The 20,551-nt window shown below is 37.0% G+C and overlaps 1 protein-coding gene across 1 annotated transcript in view; it reads left to right on the top strand.

Moving 5' to 3' along the window:
• LOC114031709 (desmoglein-4-like) overlaps nt 1–20,133 on the top strand; it is a 58,905-nt gene extending 38,772 nt beyond the window's left edge. Inside the window, exons 11-18 of the mRNA XM_027846867.1 lie at nt 3,302–3,573; nt 4,857–4,996; nt 6,505–6,723; nt 9,107–9,418; nt 11,086–11,225; nt 11,435–11,498; nt 13,489–13,706; nt 18,242–20,133. Coding sequence (XP_027702668.1) covers nt 3,302–3,573; nt 4,857–4,996; nt 6,505–6,723; nt 9,107–9,418; nt 11,086–11,225; nt 11,435–11,498; nt 13,489–13,706; nt 18,242–19,006 — 2,130 coding nt within the window. The 3' untranslated portion in view covers nt 19,007–20,133. The remainder of the gene's footprint in view (nt 1–3,301; nt 3,574–4,856; nt 4,997–6,504; nt 6,724–9,106; nt 9,419–11,085; nt 11,226–11,434; nt 11,499–13,488; nt 13,707–18,241) is intronic.
• The last annotated feature ends 418 nt before the right edge of the window (nt 20,134–20,551 follow it).

Here is a 20,551-nt window from a genome sequence, read left to right as displayed (position 1 = left end):
AGAGAGAGAGAGAGAGAGAGAGAGAGAGAGAGAGAGAGAGAGAGAGATGATGTGATTAAAATTGTTTCTTTGAGAATATTAGGGGCAGCTAGGTGCTGCAATGGATAGAGCACCGGCCTTAATGTCAGGAGGACCTGCATTCACGTCCAGTCTCTGACCAGACACTTGACACTTACTAGCTGTGTGACCCTAGGCAAGTCACTTAACCCCAATTGCCTCAAAAAAAAAAAGAAGAAGAAGCAGAGAATATTAGTCTGACAGTGACATAGAAGGTGACTTGGAAGGTTGTTTATGTTAGAAGATAATTTTAAGTGCTCTAAGAGACTAAAAATAATTAATAAAGTTGTGATGTTTAAAAGCATGAAAATCATGAGAAAAGCATAAAGGCCTTTGTAGTCCATTCAACAGAAGTATAATGCATTACTTCGTATCATGTGGTCTCACCATTGTACATGTACATGTATGATATGCATCTGTTTCTACTTCTGCTGATTTAGTATCACAGTCTCCAGTGGAAAGTGGAACTGAGAAGAATGGCCTTATTAAGGAACTTTTGCACAGTTTAAGAGAGAGAGAGTAGGAGGGTCTTTTCATGTTTGTTCTTAACCCTGCTCAAGCAATGGGTTAAATATGATCCTATGATCTTTAGTGTTCAGTCTTTACTGATCTTTGACTATTCATTTAGCAGTCTATGGTCTTTTGGTGCATAGGTTTTTGAGAAAATTCTCATTCCTATTAAAATAATCAACTCTGTACAAGTAGTAAATGTTATATACTGTGGAAGTCAATGTGTCATAATGGAGAGTATGCCAGTCTCAGGAGTCAGGACAACCTGGGCTCACTGACTTGTGACTCTGAGCAAGTCATTTAATTTCCCAAGATACTCTATATGCCTATAATCTGCAGATTGTATGTCTGTCTTCCCAGGAAGAGGGGATTTACTCACTGGAAGTCCCCTAAACCAATGAAATCACATGGCAAGACAAAAAAATGTTGTATATATCTAAATGGACCTTGGTTATTCAGGACCCCATTCAACAAAGAATAAAATACTCAGTAAAGAGTCTCAACACTTTATTTTTTTCTCTTTTTTTTTTTTTTAAATTAGGCAATGGGGTTAAGTGACTTGCCCAGGGTCACACAGCTAACAAGGGTTATGTGTCTGAGGTCGGACCCAAACTCAGGTCTTCCCAAATCCAGGGCCAGTACTCTATACACTGTGCCATCTAGCTGCCACAAACTTTTTTTTTTTTTTGGTGAGGCAATCAAGATTAAGTGACTTGCCCAGGGTCACACAGCTAGTAAACGTTACATGTCTGAGGCTGGATTTGAACTCAGATCCAAGGCCAGAGCTCTATCCACTGCACCACCTACCTGCCCCCTCAACACTTTTTAAAATAAGTTCTCCAAGAGCGATCATAGAAATATAGTATTTTGAATATAATTTATGCCTAATAAATATTTGTTGAAATGAGAGGCTTAGCCTAACTGGCCTCTAAGGTCACTTCCAGCTCCATGACCTGAGTGTTTTGGGGACCCTGCATAATGAAAAGCGAGTCCTTAGAGCATCCTCAATATGCTCTGCTTGATATCAGTCCACATGGCAGCTTAGTGAACTCAATTTCAGAAATGGATGATGGCGGGGCCCTTTCCCACCATGATTCAGAGCGTGCACAGGTAACCTGACTCTGTCTTACTGGCTTAATGAATGAAGATAAAAACTTTTTTTTGCTGGCTAATGACATAGATCTGAGTGTGCATACAAAAATCTCTCTCTTTTTCTTGGGGAGCAGAAAAAAGAAATGCCTCTAGGTGAGATAATAAGAACAGTGGTCTGCTCTCACTAGACTAGGCACTCCTGGGGGAGGCAAAAAGGGTGATATCAAAAGTGTAAAACTTTCAAGGAAGCTTAACTGAAATCGAAGGTGAGAGCACTGGTTTGTCAACCAATAAGAAACAGGGTTTCAAGCCTCCAGAGGGAATAGTCAAGTCTTGATAATGCCCATGAAGAATTTACCTTGATAGAATAAACACTTACCCAAAAATCCATGCTGTCATGCAATTGCTTGAGGGAACTTGTGTCTTACCCAGGAGTACTGCTAAAAGACCAAATTCTTCATTACCTTTGTTTAGGAAATTGATTAAAAGCAATACTCAAATTATCGACTTCAGTTCTCTGAAACAAACTATTGATCAATCAGATCAGTCTTCTTAAACCTCGTTTTCACTCTTATTTTCTCAGCTGGCGGTTATTCCATCAATGTGAAATAGCTTAAATTAACTATCCCAGTTCTCTGAAACATACATATTTCCCAATTGTCTCAGCTTCTTATTTATTTCTTATTTCAATTTTCCACCCAGATCACAGTTACTCTTGAAGAGTAAGAGTACTAGTACTAATTTTTTCCTTAGTAGAGTACATGTTAAGATGTTTAGCCTTTAGGATGTTTTATCTGAAATGGTGCAGTCAGGTGGTGCACTGGATACAGCACTAGATTTAGCATCAGGAAGACCTGAGTTCAAATCCAGCCCGAGTTCAAATCTAGTTGTGTGACCTTCGGCAGGTCATTTAACCCTGTTTCCCACTGGAGAAGGATATTGCAAATCCGGATATTGTAAACTCTTCAATATCGTTGTCAGGAAAAACCCCATGGACAGAGGTCCACAGGGTCACAAAAAGTCAGACTCAACTGAAATGACTGAACAAAGGCATTTAGAGATCTATCGAAACCCAGATATACCACACAAAATAGTGTACTCTAGAAAAAATTAATAAAGTACATACATATTAGCAAATACAACTTCTTTCTCTTTCTTCCTTTCTTTCTTCTTTCTTTCTTTGCCTTCTGTTTTGCTTTGTTTTGTTCTTGGCTCAGACTTTGATTTCATTAGTTAAGAAAATTCCCAATGAGGAATTTCTATCAATACAGATTATCATTATTATCAAGTAAAATGAGTTGAACGTAAGCCTGGTTTATACAGCTTCCATAGTTGATAGAATGTAAACTTCTAGAGAGCAGGAAATGTCACCTTTTCTTGGTATCCCTCACACCAGCACAGCACCTGGCACATAGTAGGCATTCTCAGAATACTTGTTATTTGCTTGCTTGATAATTTAACATGTGTGTATGGATTGTAAATCAAATATTCTTGCTATCCTCAAACAATGCTTTTCTGCTCCAGAATAGAATAAAAGAATCATAAAATGTATGTGTTCAAAGGGAACTTAATAACCTCATCGCACGATTAGTGGTAGATCTGAGACCATATCTAACAAACTTCTCACATTTTATCATTTCAGATGTTGGATTATGAACAGATGCCCAATATGCAACTTAGTATCGGTGTTAAAAACAAAGCTGAATTTCACCATTCTGTTGCCTCTCACTACCGGATCCAGGCCATTCCCATCAGGATACAGGTTATTAATGTCAGAGAAGGACCAATATTTAATCCAAACTCTATGAATTTCAGAATACAAGAAGGCTTAAGAGGAAATGCCTTATTAAATTATGTCCTTGGAAGATATACAGCCACTGACTTGGATACTGGGATTGCAGCCACAAATGTCAGGTACAACACTCATCATTTAGTGTGGTAAACCATTGTTAGGTCAGTTGTTCACTTATACAGAAAACATATAATTGGATTTTTTTTAGAGATAATATTGTAGCATTTGAAATCTCCCATGAAATTTTCAGAGGATGCGTTTATAAACTCTGTAAGTTATCTAAGATTATGAACCAGAGGTAAAAGAAGATGGAGGAGAGATGATCTTAAATGATACCATCTGGTGTTAGAAGTTGAAAGAACCGCTCAATTATTCTATGGGAGTCTGATCTTCTTCCAATCAAATGTGTCCCACAAGCATTGAAAGACCCTAAGAGTAAAAGTACTTTAACAGATTATTTAAAACCAACAATTGACAAAGGCTTTGGTTTAACCCAGATCATCTCGAAAGATTAAGGCTAAGAGAAAGATTTAGGACAGGGATATTTCAGCAATATAGCTAATTTGAAGAAAGCAAAGAGTAACAAAGAGTGACAAAGAAGTAGTTAAAGTAACTGGGTGAAAAAAGTATCAACATTTATTGGACGCGCTGTGGCAGTTCCTATGGTGAATTCTAGACACATACTTTGTCTTTAAATTGCTCCCTCTTATCCTTTGTCACTGCCCTCACTCTCCTTCCTACTTGGAAAAGTCCTTCTTTACAACCAACCAATCAAACAATCAGTATTAAGTATATAAATACTCTGTGCCAGACACTGTACTAAACACTGGGGATACACAGAAAGGCTAAAAGGGAGGTCCTTTCCCTAAAGGACTCTCATTCTGATGAGAGAGACAACATGTGACTACTTACATACAAAATATATCCAGAATGGAAAGGGAAGATATCAATAGTTTGAGAGATCTGGAAAGGCCTTCTGAAAAACATGAGATGTGAGCTGAATCTTCAAGGAAGCCAAGGAAGCTAAAAGGCAAAGGTAAACTTTTGAATTCTGTTTCCAATATCTGCTAGTTTGGTGACCATGGAAAAGCACTTAAATTTTCTTAGCCTCATTTTTTTTTGTTCATAAAATAATAACAAGTTAATATATCTATTGCACTTCCTTTATAGGGTTTTTGTAAGGATCAAAGGAGAAAATATATGTGAAGGACTTTTCGAACCCTAAAACACCATTTGTTATTCTCAGTGTTTTACCAAAACATGAATAGCTTTTGTTGTATTGACTCTCAAAGAGTGCTTAATCATTCTGCTAAACCTACAGTACATTTTAGCACATTATTGTTTTCTGAAATTTAAAATTACTATCATCATAGCATAATACTGAGTTTTTTTTAATCAAAAACAGATATGTCATGGGATATGATGCAGCCAACTGGTTAAAAGTTGATTCAAGGACAGGAGAGATACAGTTTTCCAGGGAATATGATCCAAAATCAAAATATGTTATCAATGGGATATACGCAGCTGAGATTCTGGCTGTCGAAGGTAAGAAAATTGTTTTCAATTTGCTTTCATAGTCATTTCTTTTTGAAACTAAATACAAATGCTAGCAATGAAACTAATGGCCATTTTTTCATACTAAGGAAGCTTTGACTGTAAAATTAAATGACATTAAAATTTTATAGCTTTTCTCAGAAAACATTAAGGGGAGGGTGTCTCTAAACCATAAGGATCAAGCAGAAAGAGCTAAGAGTTAATGTGGTATCAAGCTTCATGATGAGTTTAAAGTATAAGAAGTACCAAAGATGATGAACTATTTATTATTACAGTGACTAGAGGGAAACCTGGGACCTCCTATATATTGTCTTTAACCTAAGAATGAGTTTCATATCAATATGTCATATCAATATCTCCAATAATAATAGTTTGTTTTGTTCTTGGCTGAGACTTTGATTTCATTAGTTAAGGAAATTCCCAATGAGGAATTTCTATCAATGCAGATTATCATTATTATCAAGTAAAATGAGTTGAATGTAAGCCTGGTTGTGAGTAGGTCACTTCTCAAGGCACAGTTCAGATTCTACCTCCTCCATGAAAGATAGTCCTCCCTTCTCCAGAGAAAAATGATCCCTGGTGCCTACCACAATGCATGGCATTCAGTAGACACTTAATAAATGCTTGAATAACAAACTTAACTCCTTTAAACTAGAAGTAACAATTTTATCCTATCTCAATACATGGTCAAATTCCATTTTTTTTTATATATTTACTTGTTTGAGTCCCTTATTCCCCTATTCATTTATAATTCCCTAAGGGAAAGAACGAACACTTACCTCGCACATAGTAGGTGTTCAATAAATGCTTGTTGGTTTAAACTGAAAACAATGAACAAGGCATCAAACAATCATTAAGTTTATCCTTTAAGGCAACTTTTAAAAGTCTAAGACACAATTTGACAATTTTATTTCTATTCCTTAACTATCATTTGCAAAGACATAAAGTTCTAAAATTGTATGATTTTGTACTCAGACCCCAACAAAACATTGCATTGTAACTCACTTTACTTAAAGTCAAAAGTTTTTCCAGTAGCTTGTCAGCCCTTCAGCCTCTGGCTCAGCATCAGAGCGCCCCCAGCTACTTATTAGAGTAAATGTGATTTCTCCAAGTAATTACTTCTAAGTAGTCAAATGATTTTTTTTAATAGGGTAGACTCAGTCTATAAATGTCCTTATAGCTCTGTAAATATAAAAGGTATCCTATTACAGATTGAGAAAATAGCAGTGAGAAAAAAAATGTTTTTACCTAAATTCCAAAAGACCTAATGGTTGCCTTTGAAAATAATTAGCCATCAGTCATGTGGATGCTAATATCTCTATTTCAGGATTGTAAACCTTAGCTTCAATCATTCTCAACTGAAAGATTCAATGGATTATCCATTATCTCTGAGAACCTCCTCAAAGCACTTCTGAATCTTGCAATAACCTCTAGCAAGGCAAAAGACAGTTGGCGTTGGGTATCACTTATCTTAATTATTTGTAACACTGTTGTTTCAGATGGCATTGGGAAAACTGCAACAGGGACAATATGTGTCGAAGTTCCTGATGTCAACGATTTCTGCCCCATAATTTTCTCTGACAGTAGACATATCTGTGTAGCCTCCCCATCAGTCATTATCTCAACAAGGGATGATTCTTTTGGCTCACCCTTTACATATTGCATCATGGATCAGCCACCGGGGACAGCTGACCTATGGGATATCAGGTCAATAAATGGTAAGCAGAATGTAAGCTTGATGTTACTTTCAAATCCAAAAAAAATCACTTCTTTCTCAAAGTATTTGATTCATCCCAAAGAGTTGTAATAAAGTAAGAGATAGTGTGCATATTTAGAACACTTAAGGAGAAGCTTAGGAACATTCTTTGATTTGAAATAGAAGTACAAATGATTTATCAATAAGGGTAAGTTGACAATTAATAATTATATAATAGAACCCCTTTATAAAATCAATTCTCAACTTAGAAGTTAACTAGTTTTAAATGAATACAGGTGATATCAGCAGAGATTACATCATAGCATGGTAGAGTTAGAAGGTATCTTAGCAATCATTTTGATTGAATCCCTCATTTATCAGACAAGGAAACTCTAAGGTGAAATTATTTACCCAAGGTCATACAGTTAAAGACAAATCTAAGACTAGGAAAGTCAAGCATCCTGAATTCTAAACCAAGCTCTCTTTTTATTATGCCACACTGCTTCCCATAAGATTTCTACCAGATCTCAAAATCTTTTATTCTTTTAAAAGTATGTTTGAAAAGCCATGGCTTGACCCATTACCTAGCAAAGCCCATGAACATAAAATTATTTTATAACACATGTATCTGGTACTTTGGATTAATGACTAAGTTTTCATTGGTTTAGTATACATTTGCTTTTCTTAAAATTCGCCCTGGATTGATATTTAACCCCAACCCAGAAGCTCTGGGTTCAAATCCTTCCTCTAATCAATAAGTATAAGAAAAAAAAACTACTTCTATAATCACTAATCCAAATCAATAATAATTAGAATGATTTTCAGATTGGTAAAGGTGGTAAGAAAATGAGCATCACAAATATTGGAATTGGAATTGTTTTCCTTAATTGTGTACTTTTTACAAGAGCTTTATATTTTTCTTTTCTTCCTTTCACATAGGGTAGATCAAGGAAGGAGAAAATAAATGCGCCTTTAAAAAAAAAAAGGCCTAAGCAAAAATGGTCTAAATCAATCATTAGTTAAATGCAAATTAAATCAACTCTGACATTCCACTTCCCCCCCATACAAGTGAAAAAAAATGAAGAGAAAAAAATTTGAAAAAAATAGGAAGGGTTATGGGAAACACACATCAGTTTCCTATTGAATCTGTGAAGATCCTCCCAAATCACAAAATCCTCGACTCAATGATTCCACTAGAGGGCATATCCCTTTCAAGACAGGAAGGGAACCCAAGTGTACAAACATATTGATACCAGCTCCTTTTGGTATGTTGAAGACCTAGAAAGTAAGATGTGACATCCTACAATAAGTAGGGCAAGAAGTGAACAAATTGTGGTGTGTGGATATTTAAGAACAATGACATGGCATAAAACCCATGCAACGTCAGCGAAACCTGGAATGGTTGGATGGGCTAATGCAGACTACAGGGAGTATTTTCTAACGTACAGCATAGTGACAACCAACAACTTAGCAAAATGTCCCACCTCTTGTTATTGTAATTGTTCACCAGTGTATGAGAGATTTAGCAAGACTTGTACACCCTGCCTCCTTACCAAGAGGTAATGGACAAAAGCTGTAGAATAAAAAGCCTATTTTGAGAAATGGACAGTGTGGCAATTTGCGTTCCTTGACTATGTGCTTTCATCACATGTTTTATTGGTTCATTTTTTTTTCAGTTTTGGGTAGGAGAGGATGGCAGTGGGAGGGTTACTAGCAATAGGATTGTCTTGCCCTTCATCATCCACACCCCAAAATAATAAGGAAAGGAATTGATGTAATAATACATAAAATAGAACTGAAGGAATACCAGAAGGAATGAGAAAGCTTTAAAAGTATTATTTTGAATTCATTATTACTCAAAAAGAAATTCAAGCTAACCATATTTGTTTCATGTATAATCTTCCTTTTCTATTTTATGGTGTATATAATATGTTCATTTTATTTCATGTTTGTGATTTTCAAAATTTAAAAAAATCAAATATAAAAAAAAATCCTTCCTTTACCACTTACCTATGTAACTTTGAGCAAATCAATCAAACTCTCCAAATCTCAATTTCATTATCTATTAAATAAGTAGGCTAGACTAGGTGACCATAAAGGTCCCTTCCAGCTCAAAATCTATGATCCTATGACCCAGTATTTAAGCAAATGTTGCTGGATAAGTAAAGGAGAGCTATGTAGCCTGAGAAAACAAATAGTCATTGGAATGAGTCTAGATTAAAATGTAGTAATTTTGAATAAAGGATAAAAAAAACTTTTACTGCTAGGCAATGTAGCTGTAAACTTGCTATAAGAAACAAAAGCTAGAACAGCTAGATGTCTTGTAGACATCCCTGCTAACTCAAAATTATATGATTTTATTAAGGAAAACTAACCTTCCCATTTCTTTTCTTCCTTTGTAAAAGCTACCTCGGCAATACTCACTGCTATGCAACAGTTATCACCTGGACTTTACCAAGTTCCCATCTTAGTGAAAGACACCTATGACAGAACTTGTGAATTGCCACAAATTATACCATTAGAAGTTTGTGAATGTGATGACAACCACATGTGCTCTTACTACAGCACAACCGGCATCTACCCGGGGGGCCCCAGCATCACCATAGTTACTGCTAACAATTATGGTACTGTCGCTGGTGACAGAATTGGTGACGGCAACGTGGGACTTGGACCAGCTGGAATTGGTCTCATTGTCTTAGGTCTCTTATTACTGCTATGTAAGTATTGAGTTAAGCCCTCGTCAGTCGATTTTCTAAAACCAGAATATGACCACTGGATTATCTTCTCATGTTCATCTGACAATTTTTAAAATAACATTTATTTGTTTGTTTATGCATTTATTTATGTATACTGTATGTGTATAGAGAGACAAATGCATATAGACAAATGTATGTCCATGCGTCCATATATACATATCTATATTTGTGATAAAAAAAAAAATCTTGGCAAATAGCCAGTTATCAGTACTGGGGCTTGATGACTAAGAGACAGGTCAGTTTAGAGACATCTGAGACCCAAGAGTCTAAGTGGTTGGTGAATTAGAGGAGTATTGAAGCAGGTGAATAGATGGCAATCTGGACAGGCAGATGGCAGTATTAGGGTGCTCTAAGACTGACCAGCATAAAGGCTGTCCTGACTGATAAAAGAGCCATGATAGTTGGGTAGCAGGCAGATAGAGGAGTGAGGGAGGCCTGGCACCGGGTAGTTGGGATCTTGTGACTCTGATAACCATGATCTGGCTATTTTTTTAGGGATCAAAAGTCATAGCATTTAGAGTTTCTGTGAGAGAATTATTTGAGGAAAATTAGCACCGGACTAGAAGGTAGCAGTGAATTTTATCCTGATCTTTCTACATTTTCATTGTGAGATGTTGGGCAATTTACTTAATCTCTCTCAGCCCAGAGCCTGGCTTGTAAAACGAGGGCGCTGGACGAAATAATTTCCAGCATTTAGCTCTGATGCTACATGATCCTAATTCTCTGAAACTGCCACCAGAGGGTGGCATTATCACATATATTTGACTATATCTAAGGAGAAGAATATAAGTTAAATGATTACTTTAAACAATACTGAATTCCAATTATTATGGATGGGAAATAACTTTTTAACCGAACTTTTGACCAGATCCTTTTCTTAGTGAAAAGTATTGTAAGCAATAATCTCCGGGTCTACTAGAATAGGCAAGCTTAACTAGTAAAAGGCTCTAAACGTGAGGTTTCATATGTTTGTTTGTTTGTTTGTTTGCTTTCAGAAAACAGCTCTATTACTATTATGGGGTTCTAACACCATTTTAATTGTGAGCAGTAAAATGATTTCTCATAGCAAGAATCAGGCTGCCACTAGGAATTTTTAGTGCTGTCCCCAGAAGCTTGGTAGGCCAGGACCTAAAGAGAAAACATGAAGGTCTTCAGGAATATTGCAAAATTTTATGGAGTGTTGGTTATTTTCGTTAAATCGTTTTCCACTCATATCTGACTCTTTGTAACCCCATTTGGGGTTTTCATGGCAAAGATATTAGAGTTGTCATTTCCTTCTCCAGCTCATTTTATAGGTGGGAAAACTGACACCAACAAGGTTAAGTGACTTGCCCAGGTCCCAATAGAACTTAAGATCCCTGAGAGCAGAGGTTGTTTCATTATTTGTTTGTGGCCCCAGTATTTGGTACCTGAGACATAGGGGATGTTTGTTGATTGAGTGATCAAGCCCTTGAAGTTTTAAAGTTCTACCCATGACTCTGTATGCATACATATGTAGGAGAAGGGGGATTACCATTTTACATCTTTACCTCCCTCCTTAGTTTGTTTTCTTTTGTTTTTTAACGTAATGCTTGACTCTGGAATTTACAGATCTTTTGTTAACTGTCCATCATCCCTTTCTCGGTCAGTAATGCCACTCCTGCTGCTCATATGCTGCTGCAAACGAAAGGCACCAGCAGGCCTGGGAACTCGATTTGCCCCTGTGCCTGAGGGGGGTGAAGGAGTGATGCAGTCATGGGGGATAGAAGGAGCCCATCCTGAGGACAGAGTGAGTTTCAATCTACTTTCCTTCATATATGAAGCATGGTATGTACATAGAAATGGAGAACTGAGACATCTGGGGCCTCTTGACTGTTTTTCAACTCCCAAAAAATAAATGAAGAAGAAAAAATAATAAGGCAGCATTAGAGAAGGAGAAGTTGGATCACAGTATTTATCCTTTAACTAATATTTTGGGGATGTTTTTGTTTCTTTCAGGATGTCTCCAATATTTGCGTGCCTGTAACCGCCTCCAACACACAGGATCGCATGGAATCTTCTGGTTAGTAGATATGAAGCTTTGTTGCTGCTTTTGAAGTGTAAAAGACTTAATCATGGATTATACAATCAGAGCTCTAGAACAGGAAGGAGACCTCAGAGGCCGTTTAATCCAAACTCATCATTTTATAGACAAAGAAACTGAGGCCTAGAAAATTGAAGTGACTTTCCCAAAATCACACAGCTCACAAGTGGAAGAACCAGGATTTGAACTGTGAGATTATAAGCTCCTTGTGGGCAGGTATGGCCTTTTGCTTCTTTTTGTATACCTAGGTTTACTATGCTAACATAGTACCTGGCACATAATAGAGACTTAATAAATTTGAATTGATTGATTGATTAAACCCAGGAGATAGATCTGGGATATATGTGCTTTGGCTCCATTCAGAGGGAGATACGTTCTATCATATCAGGAAATCCCTACAATCATGCCTGTTACAGAAGCAACCTGAAAAACTGAGTTGGCCTGGTTAAACTCATAAGGAAGCTTCTCTTTGTCATAGAATACCCATCATAGGCTACAATCATGAGATTGGGATTTGGGGTAGTCATTCTTTTTTTTTCTCAGTCAGTCAATAAACATTTATTGAGGACTTTGTATGAATCAGGCACTGTGCTAAGCACTAGAGATACAAAGAAAGGTAAAAAATAGTCCCTGTCCTCAAGGAGTTCACATTCTAATTAATAACTTCCCAAAAATGTACATACAAGGTATGAACATTACAGTGGGAGTGAAATATAATGTCTAAGAAAAACATACTCCTGGGTGCCTTAGGGTATTATTTTTACAATAGCAAAGGGAGAAGAAATGGGGGCACCATCTAATAAAGAATTTACAAGTTCTTCTTCTCCATGTGGATTTTTCATGCCAGTCACATGCATGCCCAAGACTCTTTAGAAAAACCATTTAGGCCAGTGGAGAGCATTATGGAAGAGGAAAATGATTTTCCACAACTCTGAAACAAGCATATTTGTCTTGCACAATCCTCCAAACTGGGGAGCTAGTCCAAAACTTCTCTCTTTAGAAGTCTAAGAACAATCCTCTCAGGAGAAAGGTTGTAACTTTAAGGTTGCCTGTAGAAGGCAGGCCACTCACTCCACCACTAGGCAAAGAGGATCTATGGAAGTTTCTAGAAAGCATCCAAAGACCCACTTGCTCTGGTCAACATCATATAGATTTAAAAAAAAAAAAAAAGAAAGCCCTCTTAAGTAGGCAGTGCAACTTGATGAGTCACAAGAAGAAGCAGCAACTTTACCCTAGAAGGACCATTAATCCAACTCCTGCTCACTACCTGCCTTACTTACCCTCTTTAGACTGGGAGAGAATCTAAGGGCCTAAGAAGAGGAAGATAGAAGTCTGAATTACCTGGATACTCTCATATGAACTAGAAATACATTTGGTTTCTATGTCCAGAGATCCCAGAGAAAACTTGGGATATTAGAAGTGTAAGATCATAAATTGGGAGCTGGAAGATATACTGAAGGTCACTGAAGCCGACCCTCTCATTTTCTAGATGAGGAACTGAATCTCAGATAGGTCAAGTGATTCGATGCAGGTCACACAGTAAGTAGCAGGGATGGTAATTCAACTCAGATAATAGGATCACATATACAGAATAAGAGGAGACCTCAAAGTCATCATCATCATCATCATAACTAACATTTATATATCGCCTACTATGTGCCAGGTACTATGCTTAGTAAGTACTTTACAAATATTATCTCATTTGATCCTTACAACAACCTTGTTAAGGTAGTTGCTGTCATTATTCTTATTTTTACAGATGTGGAAACTGAAGCAAAAAGAGGTTAAGTGATTTGCCTAGGGTCACACAGTTTGCTGGAGCCATTTCCCCCTAGCTTTTACCTACCTGTTTAATTTTTTCATACAATAAAACTTTCTCAGTCAACAGGAAAAGGATCATGCATGTACTTAGATGACAAAGCCCTAAAACAATTTTAAGTCATATAACATGAAAACACACTCTTTCCAGAGATCTACACCAACACATATGCAGGTGGAGGCACTGTTGAAGGAGGCGCTTCTGGGGTGTCTGGCGTTGAGCTGAATACAGGAGTTGGAGCAGCGCTAAGTCTTGGGGCTGGGGGACTTGCCGGGGCAGTGAGAAGACGGGGCTCTACCATAGGAACACTGAGGGAATACACAGAAACAGGCGTGAATATGGCTTTCTTGGACAGCTACTTCTCTGAGGTAAGCCCTTCACAGACACAAGAATGAGGGTTCATAAATGGTGATATGTTCTGTTTGATCTGGGGTCTTTTTCATGTGACTCTGATAACCATGATGCACAATATGAGGGGGAAAAACCTCTGTCATAAAGCACCTCGCTATAGCACATCAGAGCTTGGGTTATACTGAGGTTTTAAATCACATCCTCTACTGTGGCAGTTTAATGAAATTGTCACTATAATAAAAACTGTTTAGAAGTATTTTTCATCCCTGCTACTATTAATATGACTATAATCAAACAAGATAGTCAGTCAACCTAGCATTTGGGCCTATTGTGCACCACCAACACTGTCCTAAATGCTAAAGATGCAAAGAAAGTTAAAAAAAAAATCCCTGCTCTCAAGGAGCTCACAATCTATATATGTAATATATTATGTATATACATATATATACATATATACATACTATACTGCACAACATATGTATATGTGTATATGTATATATGTGTATATACACATACATATACATATATAGTCTATATGTGTACAAATATATACATAATAGTGAGCATATATATAGCACTTTAAGGTTTGCAAGGCACTTTATAAATGTCATTTCATTTTATTCTCACAATAATCCTGGGAGGTAAATGTTATAATTATCCCCATTTTATGAGAAAACTGAGGTTAAGTTACTTGCCCAGGGTCACACAGTCAGTAAGTGTATGACACTGAGTCCTGATATCAGGCCCAGTACTTTATCCCCTGCCACCTGGCTCCCTTTATAAATCCAATGCTCTTATTTATAAGATTGTATTTATTTCTTCTATTCAATTGTTATAATAAACCTTGATGCCAGGAATAGTCAAGAAACTCTAAATATCATTCCATTTCATCCTCTTTCTAGTTTTTTTCTCCTTTTGACTCCAATAACTACAAGATTCCTCTTCCTCCCCATCCATCCCAGTTTGGAGTTTTCTACTTCTTTCCCCATCTCCCTCCCAGTGCAGGGAAACCTGAAGGACCCTGACCAAGACTGAGACACCAACCCGAAGGAGGAGAAAGTTACACAGGATAGAAAGTGATAGTTTGCAGTAGAACTCGAGAAGGTGGTGCCATAACCAAGAACAGGCTTGAATCTTCAATTAAAACAGGGCTGGATGGGAAAAAAGAAAGAAAACTAAGATGAAGGAGGGGGGAGAAGGAAGAAAAAAATCAGAAGGACACAATGACATATTTTAGGAGGAAGAAAATCATATGAGGGCCTATGGGAATCTCATTGTGAACTTGGGCCTACAAAGTGCAGCATTTATCTCAGTATCCAGCACAATCAAGCAGTACCTTCCAGGAAGGGGAGGGAAGAAGAAAGAATGGGAAAAAAGAAAAAAGGCCCAGGAGAATCCAAAAAAAAAAAAAAAAAAAAAAAAAAAAAGCTGTTCGCCCTGCGGCAATATGCCTGAGCTTCATCTTCTCAGTCTATAAAAAGGGGTTAAATATCAGTCCCAGGCCCACCTCATCTATTTTGTAAGTATAAACAAGATAATAAGCATATGCACTTCTTGGAGCTCTTGAGACAAAAACTCCATATAAATTCAAAGTATCATCATCCTTATTATTTCCCCAGGGCTGGTAGTTTAACCAGCTACTTATGCCTGGAGAGAACCTGTGAAGGTGTTTTTTTGGTTTGGTTTGATTTCTTGCAATATTACTTTTAGCCTTTCATTCATTGAACCTGAAAATTATTTCTTTGGCCATGGTTTGGCCAAGTCTAACTTCTGGGAAATTCCAGGGATTTACAAAGAATTAATTCAACAAACACACACTTAATATGTTGTATGGAACTGCTTAATGAAGTGATTCTCTTTCCAGATAGACTCTCTTGGCCTTGAGCAAGTGTCCAGTAGAATAAGGAGATGAGCTCAATCTCAATCAATAAAATAAACACAAAGGGTATTTAATGGGAACTTGGTAGCCCTCAGAATTTGAGGGTGGGGATGGGGAAGAGAAGGAGTTGAATTTCTAGTTCAATACAATCATGGAAATCCATAAGAACATTACTTAATTGAGACTGTAACTGTCAATAATAACCCTAAAGATACAAATACATAAGGAATTCTGCCAAGATCACAGAACTCATTTATAATAATTAATATGCAGTTACTATGTAGGGAAGGAGAGGTGGAGAGAGAGAAAGAAACAGAGATAAATAGCTAGAGAGGTAGAGAGAAAGATAGCTGTATCTAGAGAGATAAAGACAGAGACAGCAAGAGATAGCAAAAAGAAACAGAGACAGAGGTAGCAAGTTATAGAGAGAAGGACCAAAAGAAAACAGTATGTATGTAGCCATGCCTCTGCTGAACCCACCAGGAAAGAAAGTACAAAGTTCAAGACAAAATTCTGTAAGCATCCCATTCTTATGTCCTCGCACACCTTCAAATCCAATCAGGTCACTTGTTCTCTCTTTTGTGAATCCTTGTAGCATGCTCCCCAATTCCCCCAAAGGTGGGAGACAAAATCATAACTGTATTTTGAGATCTATACTAAATTTGACAGTCATTTGTGGGGTGCCTTCCCTTTTTAAGGGATATGTCTATTTTGAATTAAAAAGGCCCTGCCCTGTTAACAGGAAGTTGCAACCTTAATCCAATTACATAATATAGTGCTGCCATCTTTTATAAGACCTATTGTTCTGGTTAAAACTGGAGTATGGGTAAGTATACTTCCTGGTGTAAAGCGATAATTTTAACATTAGGAGTTTCTGAATATATATCCAAAAGAAATCAAACCAGATTAAAATCTGGATGATTCCAAATTCAGATTTTCCATCACTAATGGCAAACCACCTCCTGGGGGAAAATCTCTTTTTGAATAACCTCTTTTTAAATAAATGTCATTTTACTCAGTTTCTCTTTTTTAAGTAGAGATCTAGAGGTAAAGTTAGATAGTTCATGGTTTGAGAAGTGTCAAGAAATGTCAATTTAGAGGAAATACACAGAATCACAGAATTAGATGCAACCTCAGAGAATTTGGAGTTCCACCTTCTCATTTTACAGATAAAGAAAGTAAAGCCCAGAGATTTTAAAGTGTTTTAGAACAATTCAAATGCCTAGATGTTAGCCAAGCAAAGACTAGAATACAGTCCCCAGAATTCTAATCCAATATTCTTTCTCTGTCATGGTGCTGCTTCCAAAAGAAAAAATTAAATTTCTGTGATTTTAGTAAAGAAGAACCCCACTCTCACCCCAGCCAATCATTATATAAGCGTAATATCATATCATTAAACAGCAAATAATTCATACTGAGTTTCTTTTAATTAGTCTGACCTGTTTAATTAGCAGCTCATTTCAGGTCAGATTCCAATTTGCCCCAGTGTTTTATTATTCATGGGAATGGATGAAAGGAAATGGAGGAATTAATATGGCCTATACTATTTATGACTATGAATACTCTTGCAGAATCTGACTGATAACATCTGCTAAACTCAGCAATTAGAGGTGGAGTTAGCTGCCAGCACTGCTCAGTATTCATCAGGAAATGCCATCACTGAGCAGTAGTTTGACAGTATAATTGAAATTATATTTAGCACAAAATCCCCAGTGGTGTGTTAAAAGAAGGGATTGTCCCTAAGGTTTATCCTTTGTTCATGAGTGTTTTTCAAAATGAAGAAAATCAAAGACCCCCTTTTCTTATGTTCCAAAACATTATTGGTGAATCAAGCAAAGATGGTGCTGCTGAGAGAATCTGTGACCCATTGTCTTCTCTGAAAACCTCATCCCCAAATGTTCAATCAACTTTAGGAAAAATTTTAAGTTAGGCAAGAGTTGTCTTCAGCATCCTCCTACCTCCTCATGTAGTCCTCCTCTTCATCTTCCTAGAAATTCATGCCCTCTAGGTAGCTACTTTGTACTCTAAGTCAAGGAACCATGTTCTCTCAGCTACCCGTCACTATGAAAAAGCTCATTACCACACCATTCCAGGGATACTCTTATTTCAATCTTGGGGCAGACAAACTCTGAGAAACCTAAGGAATTACTCTCTAATCTTAGAATTTAGACAGCCTTTCTGACTCACCTAAATAATGTCATGGAAGTGACCACCAATTCTCCTACTAGTAATTTCAGTCCTATACATAGTAATTAAAGTCCCAGCATTTTGTAGTTAAATTTTCTTGCCAGGATTACATTGACTCTGTTTCATTTCTTCATTGGAAAAAAAAGTCAAATATTTCAAGCTTCTCAGAAAGTATATTGATCATATTATTTCAGATATACAAGGGGACAAATCCCAAAGGTCAGAATTTAGCCTCTAAGTAGAATATGGAAATGATCGTTAAAATCATTTCCCAAACATGAGTATTCACAAAATGTTCATGCAAATATAATGCACCTGTGATACCCACCCCTCTTACAAAAAGATCTTAGCCATTTCTCAGTCCCATCATTCCACAGGCCAAAAAAATAAATAAATAAATAAACCACAGAAGCATCAATATTTATATTGTTTGATACTTTAAGAAGTGAAAACAGTTCTAATTCCCTACCTTTGCTCTACCTTTAGAAAGCCTACGCTTATGCAGATGAAGATGAATGTCGACCTGCAAATGACTGCCTTCTTATTTATGACCATGAAGGAATGGGGTCTCCTGTGGGTTCCATTGGCTGCTGCAGCTGGATTGTAGATGACCTGGATGATAGCTCCTTAGAAACTTTGGATCCAAAGTTTAGGACTCTAGCTGAAATATGCTTAGACACAGAAATTGAACCATTTCCATCTCCTCACCAGGCCTGGATACCAATCACTACTGATCTTCCCCTACTTGGACCAAATTACATTGTTAATGAATCTTCAGCAATGTCTCTCACAGAGGCTGGATTCCAGGCAGAAATGGCAATGCCTGATCCCACGATTCATAGTGACATTATAGTGACAGAGTCATATAGTACTTCTGACCAGTGTGTACAACCGACTACCATTATTTTTGAACCTCAGTTGGTTCCCAATGTCCTGGTTACAGAAACAGTGATGGGACCTGCCTATGCTGTGCAAGGAAACATTTGTGTACCTGCTGAGTTAGCCAACACACATAATGTGATCTACACTGAAAGAGTAGTGCCAAGTCCAGGTATGACTGCCATGAGTAATAGCAGTATGACCAGTGGTTGCATGGGTACTGGGATGAGTGGCAGTGGAATGGTAGGCCCTGATATTGAAGTGACCCAAATGGTAAGTCCAGATGTTCATGTCTGCCAAACCATGGACTCCCCAATGACATCCCGACGTAGGGTAACACAGCACAGTACTGTGCAGTACTTCCAACAATGAGGTCCTTACTGATAATGTTCTCAGTAATGTTAATGACATATTCATAATCATCAAAATTAACTGTCACAAAATCTAATTTTAGCAGTGAATACTCTAAATTCATGCTCCCTCTGTTGATGGGGAATTTGGCCAAATATTTTGAGTGAAGATTTCTTCTTTATGATTTTTAATGGAGCATCAAAAATGTATTAAAGATACCATATGTTCTTTAGCACAAGGCCTAGAAACATACTCCTAAAACAGAGAGTCACTAAAACCTGCAAGTCTTCCAAAGAGGTTATAAAAATGCTCTGTCCTGATGCTTGAATTTTGCAGCAAGCAATTAGCCTATTCTATATTCACCTGCCATATTACTGTATCTCTAGAAAGGAAATTGCACTAAAGAAGTTCTTCTTTAGAATGAATTTGAATATTGAATAGTCTTATTTGGTTCATGAAAACTGTACATTTCAAGACATGGGGAGAGAAGAGTGAATCTCCTTAAAGAAATCATTCAAGACTAGACTTACCTTTCAAGGATCTTCTTGACTGCTGAAGTAGGTAGGATAAGCTTCATATAATCTGGGAAAAGGAATTTCATTGCTGAATGTATCAATGGTAAAGGTTCATTGCATGGAATAACATATGGAAACTATTCAACATGGATGAATTTTAATTGTATCTTATAATTTCATATCATTACCTATAAATTAACTTAGGATAGCAAAAGCAAATAAAGGACTGAAGGAGTCAAAACAATGCATTTATAAGTATGAAGTAGAGTAAGTTCTTGGAGAAATAGTTCTTCCTTCCCCACAAGGACTTTTTTCTCCCCACATTTAGCAAATTATATTAGCTCACAACATAAATGGGACGAAATTAGGCCCATGTCAGTGGCCCTGAACGTTAGCTGGAGTAAAATCTTTTCTCAAATATCTCCTTTAGACACCAAAACTGAGGCAGTATGGACAAACTCATAATAAGTAGGGGGAAAAAATCTCTTTTGTCCTATTATTAACTAATGCTTCCATTCCTAACCTTGTCATTCATGTTGAATGAACAAAATGGATAGCCTGCACTGCACAGCCAGTCAGCTTCTGTCTGTGTAAAGACAACTGGGGAGGGGGGAAGGAGGAGGAAGGGCTTAAACAGGGTAGTTTTATTTTAATTCTGTAAAATATGTAAACTATACAGTAGTAACTAGTGTATACAGCAAGACTAAGTTGTAAATATAATAAAATTATTTCCAAGGCCTTGTTTCTTTTTTGATTGCAGTAACCAAGAGATTTTCATATTTCTGCTCCTTCTTTAATGACAAAAGGATTCTTAGATCCTTAGAGATCATTTAACCCAGCACCTTCATCTTAAAAATGAGAAGCACAGAAAAGTTAAAAATAGCTCCTTATAATTGTCTATTGCTTTATAGTTTATGAAAATCTTTAACCATCATTACCTCACTTGCAGGCTGTCATAGTAAGAGTAGGGAGACGTGTTTGATTCCTGACTCCGCCGATTTGCAGTTTTATGACCTTGGGAAAGTCAATTAGCCTCAACTTCCTTGTATGC

The sequence above is a fragment of the Vombatus ursinus genome, unplaced genomic scaffold (assembly GCF_900497805.2).
Source record: "Vombatus ursinus unplaced genomic scaffold, bare-nosed wombat genome assembly UNPS02015255.1, whole genome shotgun sequence".
In the NCBI taxonomy this organism is placed as follows: Eukaryota; Metazoa; Chordata; class Mammalia; order Diprotodontia; family Vombatidae; genus Vombatus; species Vombatus ursinus.
The sequence above is the reverse complement of the archived record's forward strand: the minus strand, read 5'-3'. Positions and strand labels throughout refer to the sequence as shown.